Source organism: Gossypium arboreum, chromosome 9, assembly GCF_025698485.1.
Source record: "Gossypium arboreum isolate Shixiya-1 chromosome 9, ASM2569848v2, whole genome shotgun sequence".
Taxonomy (NCBI): domain Eukaryota; kingdom Viridiplantae; phylum Streptophyta; class Magnoliopsida; order Malvales; family Malvaceae; genus Gossypium; species Gossypium arboreum.
This window is the reverse complement of record NC_069078.1, coordinates 23,929,744-23,941,552: the sequence shown is the minus strand read 5'-3', so window position 1 is coordinate 23,941,552 and position 11,809 is coordinate 23,929,744. Positions and strand designations below refer to the sequence as shown.

Below are 11,809 nucleotides of genomic sequence, written 5' to 3'. Positions count from 1 at the left end.
AATTCTTTGTGTTTCTGGTCAAGAAATCTCTGACTTATGTACTTCTTTTTGAACTTGGTTTGAAAGAATTCCTAATCTATTCGCTCTCTCGGGACCATTAAAACCAATGTGTTCCACCACTAATAAGCTGAGTCTTTCAGTAAAGATACAACACATTTAACACACTCTGCCGGTGTACAAGACAACTCGTCAAAAACCCTGATAGTATTTTCTAGCCAGAACTAGGCTCTCTTTGGATCATATTTAGTCGTGGCTCTATATTCTTCAGCCCCATGTTTGCGAATTTTATCAACTGGTGGCTTACTAACTCCCATTAGTCCCAAACCCTGTGGAACTACGAGAATCGACTGGGAAGTAGGTGGGGGTGGAGCTCGTTGAGCCACCAGGTTCGTTCGTACAAACTCGGTAAACCATTCGTTCATCAAATAGAAGAAGGCTTCCTTAGTTTCTCCTCCCTCGCCCTCAGATACGGGCCTAGTACCACTTGAAGCTGCTCCCTGAATGGAGGCTTGCGCGTTACTTTCTACTTCATCGGAGGCAGCTAGGTTGGATGTCATTTTTATATGAAAACATAATTTTCAAATGAGTCAGGAGTTATCACACTATCATAGGTTATGTAATGACATGTATTTCTAAACTCGTACACGCTACATTCAGTTAGAGAATAGACTAAACCGTAGCTCTGATATCACTAAATGTAACACCCCTAACCCGTATCTGTTGTTAAAATAGGGTTACAGAGCATTACTAAAAAATTTTGACTTAAAGCATTCAATTTCAACCATTTTATAAATCATGGGATAATTCAATCAAACTCATGCACAACGGCTTTTATTTAAGCCCTCGAGGCCTTAGAAACACTTTGGAAACAATTTGGGACTAAATTAGAAACATTTAGAACTTCATGGAAAAATATAGAATTTTTCACACTATAGGGGTCACACGGTTGTGTGGCCAAGCTGTGTGACTTAGACGGTTGAGACACGTGTGCATGTCTCAGGCTGTGTGGACATTCAAAGTAGGGACACACGACCGTCTCCTAGCCTGTGTCCATGCCCGTGTAACTCTCTGACCTGGATCACACTGTAACATCCAGATTTTGGGCTTAGTCGAAACAGTGGTTTCGGGACCACAAATTTGATGAGAAAAATTTCATTTTTATTATATTTTTATGGTCTACGATTTCACAGAATGATTTTGTGAAAATTTCGTTCGAAAATTTCGATGTTTGGGCACTCAATTTAGTAAAAAGGACTAAATTGTAAAAAGTGCAAAAGTTGAGTTTTACATGTTAGAGGTGTCTAATTGTCATGAAATTTTAAATGGGAGGTCCTTAAATGATAATTAAACCATTGTATAACTTGTTGGACAAAAATAGCCTTGGTTGGGTAAAATTTGAAAGAATAGTAAAAAAGGGCATTTTGGTCATTTAGGGGTAAAATGAATTAAAAGACAAATTTTAAACCCCAAATGTGTCACTTTCTTCTTGCTACAACAGAATGTACCAAGAGCAGCCATGGTTAGGGTTTGGCCAAGCTTCCAAGCTTAATAATCAAGGAAATCGAGATTTGGGCTTAAATCGGGAAAATACATGGTTATGGATTAGAATGGTAAATTACCATTTTTGGATCCGAGGTAAGTTCGCCTGATTTAATAAGCCTACTATTCATGTTATTATTGATATACATGAAATATAATTTGTTATAATTGTATTGAATTTGATGTTAATAGAAATTTGATGGAATATGATATTTAAAAGAAATGGGTGATTACCGAGATTATGAGATCTTGCATATGATTGTCCTGTTTGCATGAGTGGTTGTGCTAAGAGATAGCACAGGTACGTACTCGAAAATCATGAGTACATGTTTGACATGTGAAATGAAATGGACTTGTGAAGAGAGTGCAAATGAAATAAGTTTTAGTATTGTTCAATTAATGGACACAAACGGTGATTTGTGGTTGATGAATTGAGATTAAATGAGGAAATCTCGATTGAACCTTCGGAATGAAAAAACGTGGTTCTAAGTGGATATACCACGGTTAAACATGTAACGTGGTGCTAAGTGGATATGCCACGGTTACATATATTGATTCATTAACGTGGTGCTAAGTGGATATTGCACGGTTACACATGTTAATTTGAAAAGTGGAGCTAAGTGCGTATGCCACAATTACATGTTAGCCCAATAGTGTGGAGCTATGTGCTAAAACTACCGGATATTGTTACTTTCCGAAGTGTTCACCGGGAGAAACAAGTTTGCTAAATGAAATTTAAAGTGAAAAAAAAATGTGGGATAATACCGGAATATGAATATATGAGTTTTGAATTATGAGTTAGATATGTGATTGAATTTTTGATAAGATGAATATGGATAAGTATTATCTTGAAAGCTGATAATAAGAAATTTTATTGAAGGAATGAAATTTGGGATAAACAGTCTAAAACAGCAGCAAGGGAGTGACTTTGAAAAAATCACCAAAAATAGTAGAAGTTGAACTAGAAGTTGAATGAGATATGGAACTAAAGATTATTGAATCTATTTTCATATAAAAGAAACAGAGAAAACAAAATAATTCTGTATTTTGAGATATTTATATTCTTGTAAGACTAGTTTAGACTAATTTCGTGATCCCCTGTTCTGAATTGTAAAAATCATTAAAATTTGTAAAAACATAGTTAGGGAACATAATTTATATGGTTGCATTCCTTATTGAGTTTATTTACAAAATAATGAAAAGATAATTTTATTTGAATTTGGTAGAAAAAGATAATTAAATTTTAGTGAAGAGTGGTTGAAGCTGTCAAACAGCAAAACAGGGGAAACTTTGAATAATAAACTGTACTTATTTACTGGACCAAAAATTCTGAAACTTTTATGGTGAAAATATATATGAGTTTAGTTTCTGGAAAAATTTACGGATCTTTATTTGGAGTTCCGTAGCTCTAGATATAAATGATTTAGTGACTGTGAGTCAAGAAAACAGCTTAACTAGAACATGTGTAAATGTACAATTAGGATAGTTTTACTATGGAAAGCATGTTAGTAAATTGCTTATTATTTTAATGTGACTTACTAAGCGTAAAGCTTACCACCTCCTTTCCATTTCTTTTAGTGTTGTCAGGTTAACTCGGGGTTGGAGATCGTCGGAGGCAGCATCACACTATCAAGCCAACACCTTGACAGTATAAACACATATGCTAGAATTATCAAGTGAGTGGCATGTATAAGGACCTAGTTTTATAACATGTGTTATTATAATTTGGCCAAATATATTTGTCTTTAATGAGCTAATGATTCTGACTTATAAATCTAGCTATTCATGTTATGTCTGATATTGGTGATGTGCATATGCTTGGTTGTCATGCATGGTTGGTAATATGTTATGTGTTGTTGTAAGAATGCCATGCTTGTGTCTTGAATGTGAATATATAATTACTCAAATATGCCATGTCAATTTCTATGAAAATGTATAAGTGTATGTAGGTAATTAAAGGTGACAATTGGCTTGGAAAACAGCCTTGAAATTGACCACACGCCCAATCCACACGGGCGTGTGACTCTCGGAAACAAGAAAATTAGTTAAGTTGCCCAGAGATTTTCAAAGTTCTTGGTTTAGTCCCGAACCACCCCAATGTATGTTATAGATTTCAAAGACCTATATAAGGGACGATATGCATGTGTTCAAGATGTTTTAACTTTTGGTGAATTTTTGTGGCATGAACCCTGTCCCGACGTTGGATACAGGTGAGGGGTGTTACATTTAGGGGTATCAGAGGTATGGCTTAGTCGGTTCTTGGACTAACCTAGCATGTGTAAAAGTTCAACTATACATACCATCGATCCGTGATAGTGTGATGTCTCCCGACGCGTATGAGAGCCACTTTGTTTAGACAAAGGTACTCTCCAACCGAGCTAAACCGACCATGTTAAATGTGATGCTAAAATATTCGAGTAAAGTATAGTTATGACAAACTGAAACTTGGAAAGCTACAAATGAGGATTCATGAAATGTGTACATGGTGAAATGAGCTTATCTATGATTAATAGATAATTCCATGATGTATATGATCGATTTGTTTGAACAAATGCATGTGTTTGAGTAACTTATCAAAAATATTGATAAGATGAATATTCATGTATATTGGTTGGGATGATTATGATTGGTAAGCTTGTATAACTTGAGTAAATGTATTAAATTGCTTGGACTGATATATATGATTGTAAGTATATGATGATGTGTAAGATGAAAGTTTAGACTGTGATATACTTATCCATGTTTGTTTGGCCTTTATATGATATTATGTGCTTGACTTGTCTGATTTAATAAATGGATAAGTAAGATTATCTAGGAAACATAGAAATACATGTATAAGTACACTTGTTTAAATAAGATAACTGGAAAGTGAGTGTAAAATCAATATGAATGTTAGTTACTCGAAATGAATGACATGATTGAAATATGATTGCTATGATGAAAACTGTGTTACATGTATATGAGAGTCGAGTCAGAGGCCCTACAGTCCCCTCCCCCTTACCAAAGTGGTGTTTTATAATGGAAATTCCTGAGATTTATGTTGAATGAGTTTCTAGGTGAGAAACCAAATAGTTCAATGATGGAATGGTTATAAACATGATTAGAGATTGAGAATGGATTGATAAGTACATACATGAGCTAGAAAGATATCGGATTGACCGAAAGATTGTTTAATTTTCGCAACATCACAGCTAGCAAAAAAGGTTAATTTTGGTAAAACGAGTTATCCTGGAATGATGTCGAGAAATGTATTGATTGAAATTCCTTCATGAATTGGTTTTCTTAGTAAAGGGAATATTATGGAATTTGGGACAGCATAAATAGTTAAAGGAATAATGTTCGAAATATGAAATGTCCAAGCATAGTAATTACAGTGAACAGTTTGTGATTGTCTCTATTGAGATATGGTATGGGACTATCTGACACCGGAAATATTATTGAGGCTATCTAATCCCTGATGAATTCTTATATTATGAAAATGTTCCCTAATCTTAATGTTAGACAAATGTGTTGTCAGTCTGATTGGATTATAATCTGTATGGTTCTATTTTTCTCTAGTATTTTGTTATATTTCACCTGTTGGGAATCGATGAGAAATTATGTATGGTGCCATGATTTTATTTGTACCGATCATTGCTTTGATTGATTTTATATATTTGAGAAGCATATAGTTCCGGTCGTATTTGTTGCCAGTGGTTTGGAATGATGTTATTCTGGATTTCTTTTCTTTGAAAAAAAAAACATTAGGGTCTTTCATGTTTTTATGAGTCTGGTTCTCGGTCTTCTGATGCAGTACTGTAAATGGGATTTCCTTATCATGGATTTCTTTATCTTGGATTTCCTTATTCTAGGCTTCTTCATTTTAGATTTCTCTATCATGGGTTTTCTGGATATTTTATCTTGTAACTTGTTGATCATGACTTGCACTTAGAACATGACCTCCAACTTGTGGTTGATGTATATAAAGAACGAGTATGACTATACCTCTGAATTGATCTTGATAATGTGGTGAAATTTCAAGTCCCAATGTGTATGGTGGATTTCCTTTCTCAAGTAAGTTAAATAGAGTTAATGTATTCAGTTGAGGTACCAGTATTACTTACGTTAATGCATTTGTTATGGTCTTCGATTGGCATGATGAGTGAATTTGGAATGATGCATATTGAATCGTTCTGTTGACTAGAAGAGAGAATTTCTTGAAATATCAATTACGGATGAATAAGGTCGACTTGATTGTTCAATCTGTATGTAATATATGTCTAGAATTTAATGAGACGTGCATGCTTGAGAATAAGATTTTATTTCTTCACGGGTAAAAAGACAATAGTCTAATTAAGAAGTGTATGTTTCCTAGAAGAATCGTATGAAATAAGAAGATCTGATATTGATAATGTGAAGATAATCTGGGTATTAAAAAATGCTGAAACGATCATTGTTTATCTTTGAGTACAAATTCTTGAAATGTTGAAAGTTTAAAGATGTATAGCAAGAATCATCTGAATTATTTTTGCCGTTTGGGAATTAGAATGGAAATAGAAAAGGGTAATATGGATTTTATTGTCTGGATCATTCCTGTCCTTGAAAAAGGAAAGTGATATGTAGCGTTGTTAAACGTTATGGGATGTGTAAATTATGCTGGTATACCTGCTCACCAGATTCATATAATTTCGTGTCTTTATGAATTTTGGATATCATGGAATTTTAATCTCCACTAATAGGATTGAGATCCGAATTTCATATCATGATTTCTTTGGAAAGCCAGAAGAGGCTTGAAATAAAAAGTAGTTGAGGGTTGAATTGACAAATAATTGGACTGTGTGAAATTATAAAGAGTATGAGGTTGAGATGAACTGACTAGTTTACTATTTGAATCCGAAAAGATTCAGGTGCGAATGTATATGTAACATGATGGTATGGATCGAACTTTTGAGTACATGAGCTTTCTGGTAGAGATTAAGTTTCAGTAAAAGTATTGTAAAGTGAATACCACCTATGATTTTTGCATGTAAAATTTAAAGAGATAGGTAGTAAAAGTTTAGCCTGAGTGAAAGGTTTTTGACATTGATTATAGGATTGAGGAATCCAAGTGAAAAACCAAAACCACTTTTCTGGTGAGATTTTCGGGGACAAAAATCCCTAAAGGGGGGAGAAATGTAACATCCCGATTTTGGGCTTAGTCGGAACAGTGGTTTCAGGACCACAAATATGATGAGGAAAATTTCTTTTTTATTATATTTTTATGGTCTACGAATTCACAGAATGATTTTGTGAAAATTTCGTTCGAAAATTTCGATGTTTGGGCACTCAATTTAGTAAAAAGAACTAAATTATAAAAAGTGCAAAAGTTGAGTTTTACATGTTAGAGGTGTCTACTTGTCATGAAATTTTAAATGGGAGGTCCTTAAATGATAATTAAACCATTGTATAACTTGTTGGACAAAACTGGCCTTGGTTGGGTAAAATTTGAAAGAATAGTAAAAAGGGCATTTTGGTCATTTAGGGGTAAAATGAATTAAAAGACAAATTTTAAACCCCAAATGTGTCCCTTTCTTCTTGCTACAGCAGAATGTACCAAGAGCAGCCGTGGTTAGGGTTTGGCCAAGCTTCCAAGCTTAATAATCAAGGAAATCAAGATTTGGACTTAAATCGGGAAAATACAAGATTATGGACTAGAATGGTAAATTGCCATTTCTGGATCCAAGGTAAGTTCGCGTGATTTAATAAGCCTATTATTCGTGTTATTATTGATATACATGAAATATAATTTGTTATAATTGTATTTAATTTGATGTTAATAGAAATTTGATGGAATATGATATTTAAAAGAAATGGGTGATTATCGATAATATGAGATTTTGCATATGATTGTCCTGTTTGCATGAGTGGTTGTGCTAAGAGATAGCACAGGTACTTACTCGAAACTCATGAGTACATGTTTGACATGTGAAATGAAATGGACTTGTGAAGAGAGTGCAAATGAAATAAGTTTTAGTATTGTTCAATTAATGGACACAAACAGTGATTTGTGGTTGATGAATTGAGATTAAATGAGGAAATCTCAGTTGAGCCTTCAGAATGAAAAAATGTGGTGCTAAGTGGATATACCACTATTACACATGTAACGTGGTGCTAAGTGGATATGCCACTGTTACATATATTGATTCATTAACGTGGGGCTAAGTGGATATACCACGGTTAAACATGTAACGTGGTGCTAAGAGGATATGCCACGGTTATACATGTTAATTTGAAAAGTGGCGCTAAGTGCATATGCCATAATTACATGTTAGCCCAATAGTGTGGAGCTATGTGCTAAAACTACTGGATATTGTTACTTTCCGAAGTGTTCACCGGGAGAACCAAGTTTGCTAAATGAAATTTAATGTGAAAAAAAAATGTGGGATATTACTTGAATATGAATATATGAGTTTTGAATTATGAGTTAGATATGTGATTGAATTTTTGATAAGATGAATATAGATAAGTATTATCTTGAAAGTTGACAATAAGAAATTTTATTGAAGGAATGAAATTTGGGATAAACAGTTTAAAACAACAGCAGGGGAGTGACTTAGAAAAAATCACCAAAAATAGTAGATGTTGAACTAGAAGTTGAATGAGATATGAAATTAAATCTTATTGAATCTATTTTCATATAAAAGAAACAGAGAAAACAAAGAAATTCTTTATTTTGACATATTTATATTTTTGTAAGACTAGTTCAGACTGATTTCGTGATCCCCTATTTTGAATTGTAAAAACATTAAAATTGTAAACAAAATATTTAAGGAACATAATTTATATGGTTGGATTCCTTATTGAATTTATTTTCAAAATAAAGAAAGAGTAACCTCATTTGAATTTGGTAGAAAAAGATAATTAAATTTTAGTGAAGAGTGGTCGAAGCTATCAAACTGAAAAATAGGGGAGACTTTAAATAATAAAATGTACTTATTGGCTTGACAAAAAATTCTGAAACATTTATGGTGGAAAGGTATATGAGTCTAGTTTCTGGAAAAATTTACAGATCTTAATTTGGAGTTAAATAGCTCTAGATATAAATGATTTAGTGGCTATGAGTCAAGAAAATAGCTTAACCAGAACATGTGTAAATGTACAATTGGGATAGTTTTACTATGGAAAGCATGTTAGTACATTGCTTATTATTTTCATGTGACTTACTAAGCGTAAAGGTTTCCACCTCCTTTCCATTTCTTTTAGTATTTTCAGGTTAACTCGGGGTTAGAGATCGTCGAAGGCAGCATCACACTATCAAGCCAACACCTCGACAGTATAAACACATATGCTAGAATTATCAAGTGAGTGACATGTATAGGGACCTAGTTTTATAACATGTGTTATTATAATTTGGAAAAATATATTGGTCTTTATTGAGCTAATGATTCTGACTTATAAATCTATCTATTCATGTTATGTCTGATATTGGTGATGTGCATATGCTTGTTTGCCAGCATGGTTGGCAATATGTTATGTGTTGTTGTAAGAATGCCATGCTTGTGTCTTGATTGTGAATATATAATTACTCAAATATTCCATGTCAATTGCTATGAAAATGTATAAGTGTATGTAGGTAATTAAGGGTGACAATTGGCTTGGAAAATAGCCTTGAAATTGACCACACGGCCCAATCCACACGGGCATATGACTTTCTAGAGCAAGAAAATTAGTTAAGTTGCCCAAAGATTTTCAAAGTTCTTGGTTTAGTCCCAAACCACCCCAATTTATGTTATAGGTTTAGAAGACCTATATAAGGGACGATATGCATGTGTTCGAGATGTTCTAATTTTTGGTGAAATTTTGTGGCCTTGTTTTGCATGTTGTGAATGTTTAAGTCCGGTAACGCCTCGAACCCTGTCCCAACGTTGGATACGGGTGAGGGGTGTTACACACACGGCCAAGCCACACGCTCATGTGCCAGGGAGTGTAACTCGTGAAATGCCTCACACGCCAATGCCTAGGCCATGTGCTAGGCCGTGTAACAGTGATTAGCTATTTAACATGACAACAATAATGTGCAAGCGTACACTATCGATGCAAGTATAGTAGATACATATGAGTTTGTCAGATATTGATCCCATGAGGATGGTTGTCTTTTGTCTATCAATGTCAATGCAATAAATAGATAGAAATGAGATAAATTGTGAAAGTAGTTGCCGAAGAAATAACTTGAAAGCAATAAGATAAAATATGATAATGATAAAATGGGATCCCTAACGTGAATATTCAACAGAATACATATTCAACAGAATACTAAGTACTCATAAGGTATAAAAGGATAGGTGATTGTCGATGCATTAAATTGCAATGAATATCTTACAAAGCTTAACTTCTATATTTAATTTAAAACTTAAACATACACACTAACCACACCTTCCGATGATGGCAATGGAACACTATTAAGAACAAGTGGATTAAATTCCTCTAATCCTCAAGCAACTTTCGTTGTCACGCTTGTTAGCTTGAACTATCGCTGCACTTTCTGGTGTCAGTGACCGCAATAACATTTCCATGCTAAAAACATTCAAACCCAAAGATTAAATAGTAGAAGCAAGATTGAATAAAATAACATTTAACCCAGAAGTCATGTGTACTTCTATACAAACATGAAATAGAAAGTAATCACCATTGTTTAGAAAAGAAATATAAAAGAAACAAGTGGAGAATACTATTCCTAGACAATCTTGACTTGAATCTCTCCATTCCCTCTTGTGTGGCACACAGGGCTCCTCGTCAGGAGCTGAATTGCGTCCCTTTCATGTTGGTTCACTTGTAGGAGACATAAGCTGCCATAGCTGAAAAGCTTCAAGAGATAGGTTGAAGAAAATAATACCCTTCAAAAAGCCTTTTTTTTCTTTTCACGTGAATATTTATATTCTTCCAAATAGCACAGGTGTCTTTTCATCAGAACCATACTGCCTCTGTACATACAAGTTGGTTATACTAGATTGGACCGCTCACACATTTTTGTTCTTATCCGGACAGCTGTCAAGTGTGGCGACAATTCTGGGCGCAATATGGAAATACTCATGCAGTGACATCGGTACCAAAACATGACAAAATTAAGGATAAATAGGCTAAGATCCACTGTGTAACACCCTGTTCCCGATACCGTCGCCGGAGTCGGACACGAGGGGTTCTCAGACCAACTCTCATGTGTCACACAGACTATTTTTCACATTTCCAGTCCAGCTGGCAACTGCGTCCCTGTCACCTTAAAAATCATATCTCGAGTTCCAGAACTCGAAAACCAGTTCCGTAAATTTTCCCTGAATTTAGACTCATATATCCATCCGTGGATTTATTTCTAAAATTTTTGGTTGGGCCAATTGGTACAGTTTATTAGTTAAAGTCACCCCTGTTTCGGGGTTCGACTACACTGACCTTTGTGCATTACGACCTGGATATCATCTCGTACAGAGCTCCAATGCTCATGCCGTTTGTTTCTAATGAAACTAGACTCAAAGGGTAATCTATGCATATAAGGCATGACTTCTAATTGTTTCTGGATAATTTATGGTAAATTTTCAAAGTCGAAACATAGAATCCAGAAACCGTTCTGGCCCTGTCTCACGAAATCTTGAATATCTCTTAAAATACAGCTCATATGGTCGTTTCGTTTCATCCATATGAAAATAGACCCATCAAGCTTCGAGTACGTAATTCTTTTTAGCAATTAATTCCACTTCTACTATTTTTAGTGATTTTTCGATCTCATATCACTGCTGCTGTCCGCAACAGTTACTGCAGTAGACTATGCCAATTTCATGAATCCTTCCTTAGCCTTACTAATCATCCATCATACATGACACAAATTATGGCCACCTTATCAAAATTAAGCTTTCTAAGACTCGTGGCTATAGGTTCTAGCATCCCACTCAAACGACCACATAGGCCATTTTCACATGGCTTAAAGTTTAAAACCCAAAATTTAACAAAACAAAATAGCCCATACATGCCAAATGTTCTCCTAAGTTGACTAAGAAGACAATACCAAAATTGCTCACGGTGTGATGACTTCGTTGATTGCCCGAGCACCCAAAAGGAGACGAGTCCAAGAAACCTAAAATGGGTGACAAGAAAACACCGAGTGAGTTTATAACTCAAGAAGTCATAAGCATTCCACAACCATCCATTAATAAAATTATCATAAAATGAAATAATGAAACAAGGCCAAGTGTTCCAATATACCGAACTATACCATAGTTCCTTAGACCTTCGGATCAATCTCATACCAAGTCATACATTTACA

At 34.5% G+C, this 11,809-nt stretch overlaps 1 protein-coding gene across 1 annotated transcript in view; it reads right to left on the bottom strand.

The window, feature by feature from the left end:
* Nucleotides 1-9,971: 9,971 nt before the first annotated feature.
* The window catches only part of LOC128280426 (uncharacterized), a 66,263-nt gene continuing 64,425 nt past the window's right edge, over nt 9,972-11,809 (bottom strand). The window contains exon 2 of the mRNA XM_053018575.1: nt 9,972-10,071. Within this exon, the coding sequence (XP_052874535.1) occupies nt 9,972-10,071 (100 nt within the window). The remainder of the gene's footprint in view (nt 10,072-11,809) is intronic.